Source organism: Phodopus roborovskii, unplaced genomic scaffold, assembly GCF_943737965.1.
Source record: "Phodopus roborovskii unplaced genomic scaffold, PHOROB, whole genome shotgun sequence".
Lineage (NCBI taxonomy): Eukaryota > Metazoa > Chordata > Mammalia > Rodentia > Cricetidae > Phodopus > Phodopus roborovskii.
Genome location: NW_026126480.1, coordinates 56188306 through 56205457, shown reverse-complemented (window position 1 = coordinate 56205457; position 17152 = coordinate 56188306). Strand labels below are relative to the sequence as shown.

The window sequence follows — 17152 nt, the reverse complement described above, 5'->3', positions numbered from 1 at the left end:
AACGGGGGCGTGGCCGATTTAGCACACGCGGAGACACTTCGGGTGTTTCCGGAAACTACCGAAAGCTAGCTCTAAGCGGGCGGAGAAAGGCCGGCAGGCGTGGCTGTTGGTTGGCTCTGGAGGTGCGGAGAGTCTCTTCGTGGATTTCCGTAAACAGAGGCGAAGCTTGGTCTTCGGAATCGAGGAGGTGCGCGCGTCTCCGGGGATTACCTTCTTCGGTAGTTTCCGGAATTCACCCATAGTCTGGGCCGAAAGGAGAAGGCTCGTCCCCCTCCCGTTCTTAGCTGTTTCGGATGTTTCCGGCTCTTGCCGGCGGAAAGAGCCGAGAGCTGGCGGTGGTGGCGGCCATGTTGGGAGCAGCAGGTCCGGCGGCGGCTGCCTGTGTGCCGGGCGCGGAGCAGTGCGGCTGAGGGCAGGGGAGGAGCGAGGCAGGCGGCCGTCTGCGGCGGCAGAGAGTAGGCGGAGCGGCGCGGCCGGGCCGAAAGGCGGCACAGCCCAGCCGGGGGTCGGGGGGGTGCGGTCCGGAGCTGCTCGGAGCCGGCGAGGCCTAGCCCGAGCGGCGCATCCCCGGGCTGGCGTGAGCGATCGCCCGGCCTCCCCGCACCCCCGGCCGGGGCCCATGCAGCGGGTGCTCCTGCTGTGAGAAACCCCGCCCGGCCGGGCTCCAAGCCTTCCCTTTCCTCCCTTCCTCCAAGCTTCTCTGTTCCCTCCCCTGAGATACCGGCGCCATGTCCAGCGCTCGGACCCCCCTACCCACGCTGAACGAAAGAGACACGGAGCAGGTAAGGAGCCCTTAGGGCTCCCCCAATTCTGTGGTTGGGCCCCTGCACCTTGCTGAGCCTCCTCCCTCTGCTCTCCTCGTGCTCCTCCTGTCTTCTGCAAGCCTCGGCTGTCCTGTCATCTGTCCCCGGGCTCTAGCCCCGCACATCTCTCTTCCGAGTCCTGACCTGGGACCCCACCTTGTTCTGACTGAGCTGCACACTTGTATCTCTGCCAAACGCCCCTTGTCTCTCACTACCCTCCTGCGTTCTTTCGTGCTATCTCCCTAGCTTCCCCTTCTCTTCCCTTTTCTCTCAGGGGCCTTTCTGGTCTTCCTCCACCCACGCTTAAAGCAGCCACCTTCCTGCTCCTCGAATAACACCCCGCGATTTGTGGCGGATTGTTGCCCACTTCTTCCTGCATCTCTCTAGCCTTATATCCCCTCTGCCCGCACCTGCTCTCCCAGTCCCTCGGTTTTCTCCCTTAAGGATCCTTGCCCCGGAGTGTGTTCTCTGTCCCTGTCTCCTTTCACTTCCCCAGCTTTTTTCTGTCTTCCTTTCCTGTTCCAAATTGGGCTCTCCCTGTTGCTTGCAACCCACCAGCTCCACCCTCGTCACCTTTCCAAATTGTTCGCCTACTCTTTGCTCATCACTTTCCCTTCTTTTCGGCAGGAGCTCCCTGGCTCCTGGCACTGGCATGTGTCGCTTCCGTGTTTCCCATACAGCTGTCATGCGCACAGTTTTCCCACAGGTTGCCTTTGGGGTTCCAGTCACCGCTCCATTCAGATTCTTTGGATCGGTTCTGTTTCTTCCCCTTCTGGGGTTTGACATTTAAGTTCCTGGGCCTCCTGTCCGAATGATCTTCCATATTATCCCTAGCCTGTCCCTCCATCATGGGAAAGACAGTGTTTTAACCTGGTTGGATTAACGTAACCTGTTGCTCAGTCTTTCGCAGACTGCATCAGCTGCATCAGACCCTGCATTACTGCCTACTTACACTGCAACACAAATTAGGATACCGATTGTCTCCATACATATGCCTGTCATTTCTCATAGTATCATAGTATCTTCCTCCTTGTTTGCTACTTCCTGATGCTCAACCTCCCTCATCTTTCACACTATATGCCTCTTATTCGGTGCTGCTTTTCATGTCCACATGGATCTCTTACCCTGTCACTGTTTATTTATACCTCTTAAGCTCTATTCATTCCCTCACTTTTGGCTAGTCCTTACCATTCCCAGAGTGTATGCTAGTTGCTTATGCTGCAGGTCAACCGCCAGGCCCTACGCTTTCCCTTTCATCCTGGCAATCACTGCTGTTTGTCACCCAACGCCTTTTCCTTTTCTGTGTCATCCTCTCACCTCTGGGCCAAGGTGTCCACTTTCCACTTCTCTCCTTTGTTTCACTGTCACCTGTGTCCCTTGCTGCCTGCTTTTTGGGCAGTCCCGTCTATCATAACGTTTCTGGGTGAATTTTAGTAAACTGAAACTTGTGTGAAAAAAGGAGCATACTTTGCCTCCAGCCCCCTTTGTGTTTCCCTCTTGCCCCCCTTATTTTTATTTATTTATTTATCTTTTAGGTGGGTTATTGCTGCTTCTGTATTTGCTTCTCTTTACTGTACTTTTCTGCCTTGTTATTTTCTTGCTGACTGTTACCTGGGCACTTAGGAAGTAAAGAGGCATCAGAACTGAGTTTTCTACTGTCATGGTGGATCCATACTACCTATGGGCTGTTTGCTTTTGGGGCAAAGCAGGGGTTGAGAGGAAGGGATGGTTGATTATTTATTTCATCACTGGGCTTTGCAGCTTTTCCTGCTCCAGACACATGTCTTTGGAAATTGAGGCGCTTGGTGTGTGTTACACAGTCCCTGTTTGCCAGATGCATCTGTCCTTCTGGGAAACACTTTGTCTAGGCTCTTTTGAAGTTTCTGTGTACATCCCCTTCCCTCTTACCTTATTTTAATAGGCAGACCTTTCCTAACTGGAGACCTTTCCCAGATGGTTGACTGTGATCAAGGAGGCCAAGTGACTGACTGCCACCTTCATGCATTTGGGAATGTGTTGGCCTGCCTGTTCCCCAGAGAGCCAGAGGCTATGGGGCAGTGTGCTGGGCAGAGAGAGTGGCCTCAGTGTGGTTTCTTTGTGCTGTTTACTAATGCATTATTGCTCTACTTGCTCTTTTTCTTGTTATGTGTGTTCAGATGTGTTTCACATACTTTTGGATCATGTAGTTGGGATTTGGTGCATGTCCACTGATTTCAGAAGAATGATAATCAGTGACCAGTTGACATGTGAGCCACTCTGTGATATCTTAGTTCAGAGCAGAGGCTGCATTGTCATCCTGCTCCCCTTTGGCTTAATTCTTCATGAACTTAGCTGTATTGAGCCAGTTCCTGGTTCTCCATTCAAACTGTCAACTTTATATTTTTCCTTCTCCAAGGAGAAGCTAACTGCACACCGATTACAGGTGCCTGGCTGTTGCTTTTTTTTTCTAGTGTTGCTGGGGATTGAATCAGGGCTGTGGTATTGATAGACAAGTGCTCTATACTGAGTGATGCCCCCCCCCCCAAGCCCAACCCTGTAATCTTTAGGAAAATAAAAAGGACAAGAGACAGCTCCTCAAGCATCTAACTTCATTATTGGAGAGCCAGCCCTTAGTCCCATTGCAAATAGTAAAACCATTGTGGAAGCTCAACCATTGCAGTAGCTCCACTTAGGAAATAAAAAGCAAGAAATTGGTTGGGCAGATCCCTCTCCACTGTCACCTTACTTAGATTTAAATTATTTAAACTGGTTTTACCAGAGAAAAGGTAAACTCCAATCTCTTGTGCCTTTTCTCCTTCTTTCTTTAAAATTGTGGTTGATAAGCTGTTTCCAGTAGCTCTTTGATCACATCTGAAATACACACACAGAACATGTTGAAGCATAAAAATAAACCTTATGTTGTAGGAGATTGCCTGTTTGCTGTCAACTCTGCTTCTAACACTGGAAGTAGGAGATAAAAGAAAGCCAAGCTCTGTCTTGAAGATAATTTTGGTGACACCTGATTTTGGATGTGCATTTTCACCATAGATGGCTTCCTTTTGCAGGATTCTGACCTGGGGCTAGAAGTTTTGGGGTTTCTTAAGTCTGAGGTGAGCTTTCTGAGAGCTGCTTTTTTAAATGGCTCTGCCAGCCTGGAGGCTTGGCAGCCTTGAAAGCAATCAGCAAGATGACTGTTTGTCTCCCAGCCAGCAGCAGCCTTAATAGTCAAGTATGGAGAAGGGTACAACTTCCAGGGTTCACCTGCCCCTGGCTAGAGCTTTCCATAATCCTTGGGGGAATTCAGACCTGGCTTCAGACCTGGAAACAAAGGGCACCTGATAGAGGGAACCCTTTGGTACCCATCAGTCAGGTGACAGTGCTGCCCTAACCCTTCTAGAGAGTGGGTGGCAGAATACATTCTCAAGGAAGACTGATGAGGAAGGCAAATCTAAGTTACAGAACCCTATAAAAATGTATTTGAAGGCTGGTAAAATGGCTTAGTGAATAAGGGCATTTGCCACCAAGTTGGATTCCTGAGATTTATATACTTGGTTGAAGAAGTGAGCCCACTCTGGCAAGATGCCATCTGATTTCCATATACACCTGTATGCATCTATCTGTCTGTCTGTCTGTCTAAAATTCAATCTTTCTCACACACACTAAATGATTGTAATAATTTTTAAAATGACAACAAAAGAGCCTGTTGCCCAGCCAGTTGTGGAGGCATGGAACACCAGGTACTCTGGAGACTGAGGCAGGAGAGTCACAAGTTCAAGGTCTGTCTGAGCTACAGAATAGATTCAAGGCTAGCAACTTAGCGAGACCTTGTCTCTCAGAATCCAAAGTGAAAAAGACTGGAAATGTAGTTTAGTGGTGTAGTGTTTGCCCAACATTACAAGGCTGAAGGTTCAGTCTTTATTGAGGTGGATTTGAGGATGGCCTTGGGTTAAGAATGAAGCCATCCATATACATAGTGTGAGATTCCAGTTTCATTTTTGGCTGACACTGGATCAAATTTTTGAGGATGTGGGGTTCTGTGATTTGACTTTTGATGGTGGGGCTCCTTGATGAGGTTTCTGACTTTGGGTTGGGATGCTGCTGAGCCTTAGGGATGCCATATGAGAGTTGTTGGAGTAGTGTCTCTCTGAAACAGTGACATTATACCCTTTGACTTAAAATAACTCTCTAGTGAATTGCAATAATGCCTCTCCATTCTGTGAATTTGGGGAACTAGCTTAACAGATGGTACAAGTAAGTGGTTCAGAGTTGGTCTGCTTCAGATTGAAATCAAGTTTGCATAGGGATATCTGCATCTTTTAGACTGTGACCATAGCTTGGGGCTGGTAATCTCAAGCATATACATCTTAGGCAAAGTTGCTATCTGTGAGGTAGAAAGAGGTGGGTAATCTTGTTTGCCTGAGAGGTTTGCCTGGTAAGATCTCTCAGGAGTCATCATTTCTGTGGCTAGACTGTTTCCCTTTGGACAGAACAGCATGACTCTCAGTGGGCATTTCACTAGTGCTAACCTAGGCTTTTGTGAACTGGTTCCCATGGAGCACTTAGCCAACTAACTGGCATTCTCTTCCCCCAGGAACTTCTGTGATGCTCCTATATGTATTATGTTGACTTGAATGAATATTTTATGCTTATAGTGCAGTCAGACCTCAGACTTTGTGGCACATTACTGACAAGTGGGATGGGGGATGGGCGCTCACCTTTGGCCCCAAGATAGTGTCTGTGCTAAATGGACTCCCCCAGCAGCACTTTGAAGCCCATTAATGGATTGGGATGTAGTAACTTCAGAAGATGGAAAGGGCCAGGAGGCTGGTCATCTTCCTTCTCTTAGGCTGCCTCATGAGGGTCCCTGCTATACCCAGGCCCAGATTCAGTTGCTTCCCTCTGCTTGTTTAGGTTGTGGTGGGCCCACCTGCCTGGCCTCTGTTCTGAGGGGTGTGTGTAGAGAGTTTGATTTGTTCCCTTCTAACTATGTTGCTGCTGCCAGGTTTGATACTTTCCTATCAAAGCAGAAACTCAAGAGTAATATGGAAAGGGTGGTGTTTCAACCTGGCCCTTCCTTGGAATCTCAGCAAGATGACAAACAGGATAGGTGACCGAGTTTCCTTTTCTTGATGGGAGATTCCAGTATTTGTACGCTTTGCACTTGAAGCTTGGGTTCTCTAGGCTTTCTCCCAGCCTTCATCAAACATGATTGTGAGTCACTGAAATGTTAGCTGTGTGCGTTCCCCTTCTGTTTCAGCACAAGGAAGAATAAGCCTTTACAAACCTCCTGGGGGAGGAACTCACTCTTTCCCCATGCTGGTACTGGAGGATGCAGGCTATCCCTGTTTAACCCAGCAGAGTGTCACTGCCCCCACCACAGCCTATTGGGATAAGCCACTGAATACACTTCTTTTATTTTTTTTATTAAAAAAAATATTATTATAGCCAGACATGGTGGCACACACCTTCAATCCCAACGGAGGCTGGTGAATCTTTGTGAGTTTAAGCCAACCTGATCTATATAGCAAGTTCTAGGACTACACAGAGAGACTCTCTCAAATAAACAAAAACAAAAATTATTAGTATTTTAGTGGGGTCTTTTTTCTGATGGGTATTTAAATTTTTTTAAATTTTATGTGTATATGTGTTTGTCTGTATATTTGTCTGTGCACCACCTGCAATGCCTGATGTCTGAAGAGGTCAGAAGGATCCTCTGTGGGACTGACATTAGAGGTAGTGATAAGCCACCATATGGTGCTGGGAATGGATCCTTAGTCCTCTGGAAGAGCAGCAAATGCTCTTAACCTCTGAACCATCTCTTCATTGCACCCCCCCGCCCATTTTTGCTTTTGTTTTTTGAAACGGTCTCACTATTCATTATATACATCTCTGATTGGTGACCTGGAACTCAAGAGAGCTCCAACTGCCTCTGCCTCTTGAGCGCTGGGATTAAAGGAGTCCCAGACTCTATATATATCTATCTATATCTATCTATCTATCTATCTATCTATCTATCTATCTATCTATCTATCTATCTATCTAGTCTCTTGTGTGGGATTATGTACAGGTGCCCTTGGAGGCTTGAGGCATCAGATACTTGTACGTAGAGTTGCAGGAAGGGTCTTTTGGTTTTGTTTGTTTTTTCTTTTTCTTTTGGTTTTTCAAGACAGAGTTTCTCTGTATTGCTTTGGAGTCTGGAACTTGCTCTGTAGACCAGGCTGGCCTGAAACTCACAGAGATCCACCTGCCTCTGCCTCCCGAGTACTGGGATTAAAGATGTGCACCACCAGTGCCCGGCTTTGGTTTTGATTAAAGACAGCATTGGCTGGCTTTGAACTCAGAGATGGCTGCTGCTTCCAGAATGCTGTGCCACCATTGGGTGACTACAGGCAGTTGTGATGAGAGTCAACTCAGGCCCTGCAGAAGGGTAATATGTGTTTTTATTTTAGCCTCTGAGCCATCTACCCAGCTCCCAGTCATTGCTTTTAGAATGTGATGGAACCACCAATTTTGAAATACCAAGAGAATCTGGGCTGGGTTTCCAGTTATCTCTTAGAAGGAGGGGGGCTTCCCTGTTGTGGTGCTCATGGATTGGATCCCTCAATCTGCATGTCTGTCTGTCTGACATGCTGGTAGTTAATTGGTGTCTATAAGTTCTTGCACAGGTGTCTTTGGGTTTGTACTCACATCTACTTTTAGATATTACTTAAGTTTCTCATCTGCTGGATAAAACCAGCGGAAAAGGTTTCCTCTAGTGTATGAAATCATTACGTTGAGGCTTGTGAAACCAAATGTAAGGGACAGGTTTTGGTAGGGGAGAGGTAGAGATGGATGTTCATACTGCCTTGGGGGTTCTTGGGGGTAGGTAGTTGAGGTGGACAAGGGGAAAGAGAGGAGAGAAGAGAGGTGTGTTTAGTGATTGCTCCTAGCCACCCTTTTGGCCTTTTCTTTTCCATGTGAGGTAGGTGGAGCAGTCACTGGGCTGCTCTGTGGAACCAGTCAAGCTGGTTTTACAAAGAGCCAGCCTATTTTCCCTTGTCCTCTCTGGGAAGTTGGCAACACAGTGGTCTGCCTCCTGTAGACTGATGGAGCTGCTGAGGCATGAGTTTGGAAGACCTCTGTAAACAACCTCCCACCCTCCCCAAGTACCCAGATGAGCCTGGGAATTGGATCTCCTCCTTTGAAAGGGGACTTTTTCTGCAACCTGTGCTGATCCTCAGAGCAACTGGTCTGTTCGGTGTGTACCTTCTGGAAGCTCTAAGGTACAACTTCTTTTCTTGGGCCCACTTCCCACTCATTTGTCAAAAAGTCAAACTGGCGAGAAGGAAGGGGTTGGGTCTGTGGTTGGATCCTCTTTTGGAGTGTGGAAGGGAACTGGGAATCCTGGCTCCTGTGATGTGGACACTAAACTCAGTGACCTCAGACCTTTTAAGCTCAATCTGCGGAACTGCCCCAGGCTGCTGGGAGGATTAGAGGGGACACAGTTTTTGGTCTTTGGCTGCATAAAAGCAGTTAGCCATTGTCCTCCCCTCTTCCAAGTACAGGTTATTTGGATGTTGTAGGGAGTAGACTAATCCTGGGTCTAAGACTCAGTAGCCAGTGCTACAGGGAGATAGATCAGGACTGTTCTACCAGTCTCCTCAAAAGCAGAAAATCTGAGGTATGGAACTTTGGTAATCTGACTGAATCTGCTTGCAGACAGCTCCAGCCTGTAGGCTGGTTGCTTCCATCACTGCTGTGGTGACCTGCTTCTCTTGAGAACTGTTTGCCCAGAATTGATACCCCAGATGCAGGATGAGCTCCCCCTCCTCCCACCTTTCATACCTTTCCTCTGTGCCATATCTTCCCACCTCTTCTCTACTGACAGCAGCATTTGCTGTCATTGCATGTAGTGTTAGGGGTCAGTTGTGGGTTGTTGCTTGGTAGTATTGAGCTCTCTCACTTACTCTCTTCCCTCATCTCCCTCCCTTTTCCTTGCTGGAGATTGAACCCAGGATCTCCTGTATATTAGGCAAGCACTATGACCTACATTCCAAACCTCCCCAGCCCTCCACAGGAGTTCAAAATGACTGATTCTCTAGTCATAGGAAATATGCTTCTTTGGCCTGCTTGGTGTAGCATAGCATTGGAGTGAGAATCTAACAGAATCAAGGCGAGATCCTAGTATGTTTTCAGATTCCATAAGTGATTCTGCTAGAATTATGAGCAGGTTTTGTAGCTAAATTCCCTGGAATCCTGGTTAGCCTCTACTGTGCTCTTAGCTTATTTAGTCCTTCTGCCCTAGCCACTCATCTGTAAAGTGGAGGTACCTATCTCAGCCAGGCGTGATGGTGCAATAAGATTGCAAGTTAAAGGCCAGCCTGGGCTATATAGCAAAATTTCATCTCAAAAAACTGAACAGCAGCTATCTTGTAGGAATGTTTGTAAGTGATGAACACACATAAGATCAGTAGAAGGGTATGTGGGACAGTACAAGTACAGCAGTTGTCACTGCTGTTGCAGTTGAACAGCTGAGACCTCACAGATCTGGGTGGCAGAAGGGATGTATTCTAGAATTTTTCTGCCATTGGTTGAAGAAATCTTGTTCTTCCCAGCCTTTCTAGTCATTGATGTCCCATCAGTGTGTTTTCTACCAATTCTACTTTTTTTCCCTTTAATTAGCTGTTTGGCTTGGCATTGTGGCCCACACCTTTGATCCCAGCACTTGGGAAGCAGAGACAGGTGGATCTCTTGAGAGTTCAAGGCCAGCCTGATCTGTAGAGTAAGTTCCAAGGCAGTCAGGACTACACAAAGAAACCCTGTCTCAGAAAACCAAAAAGACCAAAATTAGCTGTCTGAAAGAAATAGAGTGCTGTTAGATAGCTTCATGTACTTTTAAGAGAGAGAGGGGCGTGTGTGTGTGTGTGTGTGTGTGTGTGTGTGTGTGTGTGTGTGTGTCTGTCTGTCTGTCTGTCTGTCTGTCTCACAGATAGGCCAAAAGATGTTATCTAATCTGGAACTGGAATTACAGGTGATTGTGAGTTACCTAATGTGGATGCTAGGAACTGAATTCAGGTCCTCTGAAAGAGCAGATAGTACTTATTTAGATTGGTTAATTATTTAGTCAGTGTCTCACTGTGTTGCCCCTGGCTGGCTGGAGACTTACTGTATGTAGATAGACCAGCCTGGCCTTAATTCAGAGAGAGATCTGTGTGCTTCCGCCTCCCTAGTGCTGGGATCAAAGTTTCGTGCTACTATGCCTGCCCCACTCCATGTGCTTTTGAACCCATTTTAAAAGAAGGAAGAGGCCTAGACATAGTGACATGTCCAGATAATCCCTATACCTGGAGAGGATAAGGGATTGCTGAGTTTGAGGTTAGCCAAGAGTAGTGGGCACTTATATTTAAAAAGTGTGGATGAGATCTCTCTCTGTAGATAAGTTCAAACTGGCCTTGAACATATGATCCCCCAGAGTCAACATTCCAACTGCTGGGTTATTGATATTGATTTTCCCCATGCCCTGTAAGTCCTTTCTTCCTCTCCCCCACCCCTCTTTTGTTGTTGTTGTTTGTTTGTTTAGAGTCAGGGTTTTGTGGACAGAGCCTTGACTGTCCTGGAACTCTTTGTGTAGACCAGGCTGGCCTCGAACTCATAGAGATCCACCTGCCTCTGCTTCCCAAGCGCTGGGACTGAAGGTGTATCTTCAATAGTAGACAATTTTGATTAAAGGAAGAAGACACTACCAAATGCCTGTCCATATTTCTGGGTCATGAGTGGTGGTGGTGGTGGTGGTGGTGAATGTGGAGGCTAATTAATAACTGGAAGGCCAACCCAAAGTTACCAGATCATAGGTTTTATAAGAATTGGGATCAAATCAGGTGGTGTGACATACACCTTTAATCCCTGCACTTCTTGGGAAAGCTCTTTTTCTCTTACATATGAGACTTGGCAGGCAATTGAGGGTTCTTATTTCCTTAGCACAGCAGCCTTCAAGGGGAGATTCTTATTACCTCTTCTTTCAAATGCATGAAGGGGCAGAGCCTCTCCCAGCCTTCCCTGTGAGTTTGTGGACTCTGAATCTTAGGCTAAGATTGTGGTCTACATTGGTTTCTTGTGCATCTTAGTTTGTTGGTGTCTCTGGACCTGACAGGGGAGTTGCTGGGATTTTTTTTTTTACTGCAGCCATGGCTAGGCTTACTTACTTAACTGTATTTGAACTCTCCCCTTTATTCTGCTCATCCTTGTTCCTGTCATCTTAGGTCTTTGTCTCCTTACCCCACTCTTTACCTATTTACCTCTCTTCTGAGAAGCTTTTTCCCCCCTTCTGTGCTACAGGTCTTGTTATAGACCTTAAGTTGTCTTTGAACTCAAGATCCTCCGTCCTAAGCCACTTAGAATAGGATTATAGATGTGCACCATCTCTCTTGGAGGAGAGAGTGCTGTTGGTGTGTGTGTGTGTCTGTGTGAGTATATAAGTGTATGTAGTTTTATTTTATGTGTGTGGGTGTTTGCCTGCATGTATGACCACCGAACTACATGTGTGCCTCAGAGGCCAGAAGAGGCTTTGGATCCCCTGGGACTAGTTATAGATGATTCTGAGCTGCTGGGAATTGAACCTGTGTAGTTGGAGGTTTCTCTGAGGCTTAATATCATTTATAATTGTTTGGCCAATGGTTCAGGCATATTACTGACTAGCTTTCACAATTAAATTAACCCATTTTTACTAATCTGTGTATCACCATGTGGCTGTGGCTTACCAGTAATACTCTGGCATCTTACCCCTTCGTCTCCCTATCTCTGCCTTCTTTCACTCCTGAACCTGTTTCGATTTCCTGTCTAGCTATATTCTGCCTGACCATTGGCCAAAACAGCTTTTATTCACCAGCCAATAAAAGCAGCACATATTTGCATCATACCGAAGGACATCTCACATCAAACCTGAGTCCTCTGGAAGAACAATCAGTGTTCCTAACTACTGATGGATCCCGCTCTCCAACCCTAGAGTTAATGTGTGTGTGTGGGTGTGTGTGCATACATGTCATGTTTATGGAGGTCAGAGGATAACTTTAAGGAGTCAGTTCTCTCCTTTCACCATGGTTTTGGGGTTCAAACTCAGGTTGTTAGTTTTGGTGGCAGATACCTCTTTACCCATTGAGCCGTCTCACTAGCCCGCCCAGGTGAGAGATTTTGATAGTCATAGAATCCCAGACCCACCCACTCCTGTCTTCTGTCTATTGCTTTGATTTCTGTATTGTTATAGGATTGCTGATTACTGTTTTCAGTATTGGGAATTGCACCCAAGGCCCTGAGCATGTGGAACACATACTTAACAGTAAGCCACATGCCTAGCCCTGGATTTGCTGTTGTAAGAAACAAGTCCTTGCTGGACAGTATAGCACACACCTATAATACCAACATACCAACACTTCAGAGGGATTGTGGGTTATATAGCAAGAACCTGTCTCTCAAAAAAAAAAAAAAAAAAAAAGGAGAGGTAGGTAGGGGGAGGAAGAAAGCCAGGCATTGGTGTAAGGATTCAGGCATTATGCTGGCTTGCCCTGTCACCTGGAAGAATGCACTCAGGCAGTACCCTAAAGGGCCCCTTTAAAAGAAAGACCCCTGTCCACTTAGGCTCTCTTTGCCCACTCTTGTCTCTCCCCACTCCTTTCCTGCTCTCTTTCCCGCTATTCCCTGGGGGCAGATAGGACTGTCCTCTCTCTGTGTCTCTTTACCTCTTCCTTCCCCCTCCCTACTGTTTCTAATAAAACTTCTCACTTAAGCTTTGTCTGCCTGGCATGTTTTTCCTCTGCCTCAGTCAACTTCACCTGCCATGGAATCTGCCAAGGTTCCCCACAATTTATCATAACAATTGGTAGTGTATATCTATAATCCCAGCACTTGGGAGGTTCATGCAGAGGACTGGGATTTCAAGACCAGTTTGGGACTATATAAAGAGACCTATTTCACCAAAGAAAATAATGACAAATACATAAAATGAAAAAGGAAAACAAGTTCTTTTGTATGCCTTTGGAGCTCCCTTCCTTAGCAAAGTCAGGCCTGTGGACTTGACAACTTTAGGGACTGCATCTTGGTTTCCTTGGTGACAGAGTCCTAAGCCAGTTCTGAGCTTTTCCCTCTGACCTATCAGGAATGCTGTGTTTATATACACCCCGTGCTTGTTTTTAATTTAGTTAATCTTGGATAATGCAATGTTGAATTTGGTTTTCACTATGGTTTAGAAGTCCTGGGTGCTGCCTAGATCCCTTCAGGTCAAAATTACTTTTATTGTAGCACAGTGTTTGCTTTTTGTTTTTTTTGTTTTTTTTTTTTTCTGTGTAGCTCTGGCTGTCCTGGAACATACTCTGTATGTAGACTAGGCTGGCTTTGAACTCACAGAAATCTGTGTGCCTCCGTCTCCAGAGTGCTAGTATTAAAAGTGTGAGCTATCCCCCCTTCCCAAACACACCTCCACCCCCATTGGCATTTTTTTTTCTTTTAATGTGTGGAGAGAGAGAGAGAGAGAGAGAGAGAGAGAGAGAGAGAGAGAGAGAGAGTGTGTGTGTGTGTGTGTGTGTGTGTGTGTGTGTGTGTGTGTGTGATGAAAAAGGGCTGAGACCAGAGAACACTAGATACCTTATTCCCTTCAGACAGTGTCTCTTAATTGAAGCTCCAAAGCCGGATGTTTTGGCTAGGTTGGCTGGCCAGCAGACTCTTGGGATCTCTGCATGTCTCAGTACCCCTGAAGCCTGATATTTGGCCAGCAGACTCTTGGGATCTACATGTCTCAGTACCCCTGAAGCCCGATATTTGGCTAGCAAACTCTTGGGAACTGCATGTCTCTATACCCTGTAATAGTCCGGTTATAAACAAACATAGGTAGCCATGACTGATTTTTACATGGGTGCTGGGGATCTGAACTCAGGTCCCAAGGCTTACATAGCAAGTGGTCTTACCCACTGAGCTGTCTCCCCAGCCCCTGAATTCTTCATTCTCATCTCCTCACTAGTGTGCAGTGATGTATTCCAAGGGCTGAATGATGCATGATGACTCGACACTGATGGTTCATGAGAGGTAAAGTTCTGTATTTTTGTGTTTTCAAGAACTTTTAGAGTAGTAGTTTCAGATATAAATTTGGAGTTTTCAGTAATGAACTTAATTTGTTCTTGGAACTTCAGTTGTTTCCTTACCAGTCAGTCTTGTTAGGTTATGAACCTCACTATTGCCTCATAAGTCATTGTTTTGGAATCTGTATTTTCTTGATACCTGAGGAAACAACAAGAAATAAATACAATTTGTGAAACTTACTTGTAAAGACATTTGGAAAAGCTTCTAATTTAGAAATTTTAATTTCAAATTTATTTTAGCATTTCATTCAACTTTATCCTAAAGTAGAAGAAAATTTATGTTTCTCCTATACTTAAGGATCAGTTGTTGGCTAAAAAAATTAAATTAGGGCCAGTGAGATGGCTTAATGAACAAAAACACTTGTCATTAATATGCCTTACAACCTGAAATCCATTCCTTGCAGGACCCACATGATGGAAGGAGAGAACCAAGTCTAGAAAGTTGCTCTCTGACTACTAGTTTATGGCATGCTTCCCCCTTCCTCCCCTGAATAAGTAAAAATGAAATTAGAATGCTTGCCGATTCAAGCCATCCATGTAACTTCTATTTAAAGATACTGAGAAAGAAAAAAACAATCGAGGAGCAGGCAAAATAGCTGAGTTGGTAGAATGTCTGCCTAGCATACATAAAGCCCTGGGTTTGATTCCCAGCACTCTGTAAACAGACAGTGCTGAGTTATACTTGTAATCTCAGCTCTTGGCAAATGGAGGCAGGAGGTTCAAAAGTTCAGTCATCCTTGGCTTTAGAGTCTGTTTGAGGCCAGCCTGAGATACGTGGGGCTCTTTCTCAACATAAAGAATTGCTATTAGAAGAAATGATAATGAAAACTGTATTATTAGCTTGTAAACTTTAATAGTGTATTTTATGTGACAGAATAGTAATATTATGGTGCTAGTTAAGCTGCAGTGTTGAAGCAAGATCAGTTTAAAATAAAAGAGATTGAATAGGTGGGCGGTGGCGGCGGCGGCGGCGGCGCGCGCGCCTTTCATCCCAGCACTCTGGAGGCAGAGGCAGGTGGATCTCTGTGAGTTTGAGACTAGTCTGTTCTAAAAGAGCTAGTTCCAGGATAGCCTCTAAAGCCACAGAGAAACCCTGTCTCAAGAGAGAGAGAGAGAGAGAGAGAGAGAGAGAGAGAGAGAGAGAGAGAGATTGAATAGTAGCATAGTAGCTCTATATTCTGTGAGTTTTAAAAACCAAATTCTCCAGCTTTTCAAAGAAGAAATGAAAAGCCCTGGGTGTGGTGGTACACTCCTCTGAATACAGCACTTAGGAAGTAGAGGCAGGTAGGTCTCTGAGCTCAAGACCAACCTCCTGCAGAGAGAGTTACTGGACAGCGAGGGCTACACAGAGAAACTGTCTTGGGGGAAAAAAGAAAGAGGTTCCTGAAACCTGGTATGGTGTAGAATAAGTGGCCACCTTGCTTTGAGTGGAGAAGCCCCCTCCATTAATCAGTCTTACACAGCTGGCCTGCCTAGAATAGGTGAAAGGTCAGTAGATTTCAGGGCAGTGTTGCTTCTGATGTTACTGGAATTTGGCAAGAGTTATCTGCATACAAAAAAAACAGGTTAATGTCTTACTTACAGAATTATGTATATGTGTGAGTTTGTGCACATGAGTAACTTTGGAGGCTAGAAGCATCTGATCTCTTAGAGCTGGAGTCACATGTGGTTGTGAGCCACTCTACCTGGATTCTGGGAACAGAACTTAACATCCTGTGACTGAGCTCTCTGTAGCTTCTTTTTTGCAGAATATTTCTTTCACCTAAGGTACAAGCAGATGTACAGAGTGCTCAGGGTGTTTCTTCAGCATCACCAATTGTCACACAGTAGTTTCTCTTGTGCGGCTACTCAGCAGTACACAGCAGTGCTACGAAGGCTGAATAACTTTGTCATTGTTTTCTTTTATTAGACAGGGTCTTACCAGGTTAGCCCTGGCTAGCCTGGAGCTCACTATGTTGACCTGGCTGACCTGAGGTTCACTGTGTAGACCAGGCTGGCCTTGAGCTCAGAGATCCACCTGCCTCTGCTTCCTTGGTGCTGGGATTAAAGGCGTGCAGGCCACAACTAGCACATGAACGACCTTGTCTCCATTCAGACTGGTGGTGTAGACGCCATGGCAGTTAAAACCACTGGGGCCAAGATAGGCCTCCAGGTGGCAATACCAGATAGTCCACGGTCAGGGTCCTCATTTCAACTGCATATTTTCAGCAGGAGGAAAGGCCATTTGCATATGAGAGTGACCTGGATGAAGAGTTGAAAAGTGATATTCATTAACTCATTGATGCGTTAATCCCATGCCTTTAACCCCAGCACTCAAGAAGCAGGAGCAGGTGGATCTCTGAGTTCCAGGTGGCCTGGTCTACATAGCAAGTTCCAGAACAGCCAGCTTACAGTTGCTGTAGCTCCAGCTCCAGGGGGTCCTACATCTCTGCCCTCCTCTGGCACCTACATTCATATACACATACCCCTATATAGACATACACAAATACATATTATTAAAAATAATTTAAAAGTTTTTGAAAATGTGTATTTTAATGGATAAAAATAAGACATTGAATAAACGTGTGTGTATTAGCTGGTGTGGTAGTGCATGCCTGCAATCCCAGCACGTGGGAGGTTAAGGCAAGAGGATCGTAGTGAAGGCCATTCTGGCTACATAGCAAGACCCTGACTCCAAAACAATTGTGTATTTATAGGCTAGAGTGTATTTGAGCACATACATATTATGTAATGATCTGCTAGGGTTATTTTTGGTTGTCTAACTCAACCAAACAGAGAGAGACCTTGTCTTTAAAAAACCAATAATAAGTCTCTCATATTTTTGGTGATGGAATGCAAAGTCTTCATAAAACATTACTGTTATATGCCATGTTGTATGAAAAGGCACATGTGTGATGGACTAAGACAGCTACATTTGAACTTGAAGTGACAGTTTATGTACAGACTGGTTATTCACACTTGAAAATTCAATCTGCAGTTTCTTAGAAATGAACAAAATGAGCTTGTCAAGTTTTCAAACAGAAAGTAAAATTTGGGGTGCAGCATTGGTTATCTGACTGTTGCCTGAGTATCACACTCTAGATAATGAGTGGATACAAGCAGGTCCTGGCTTGTGGAGACTGGGTACACCTTCCCCTTCCTGCTTCCCTGGGCTGGGCTGGGCTGGGCTGCACTGATCTGCTACTGCTGCAGCCCCTGGAAAGGCTAAAAGCCAAGGAAGAGTGAGAGGAGTCAGATGATGGCCTAGGGTTTGGTCTTTTTGACAAA

General features: G+C 45.7%; 1 protein-coding gene across 9 annotated transcripts in view; it reads left to right on the top strand.

Annotated features, from left to right (window-relative positions):
* The first annotated feature begins 112 nt into the window (after positions 1-112).
* The window catches only part of Mark2 (microtubule affinity regulating kinase 2), a 64879-nt gene continuing 47839 nt past the window's right edge, over positions 113-17152 (top strand). For 7 of the 9 annotated variants that reach the window (XM_051193831.1, XM_051193826.1, XM_051193824.1 and 4 more), the window contains exon 1: positions 648-782. In XM_051193831.1, the coding sequence (XP_051049788.1) occupies positions 729-782 (54 nt within the window). In that variant the 5' untranslated portion in view covers positions 648-728. Of the gene's footprint in view, positions 188-633; positions 783-17152 lie in introns of those variants that run through there. The other 2 variants (XM_051193836.1, XM_051193827.1) reach the window with 2 other exon arrangements.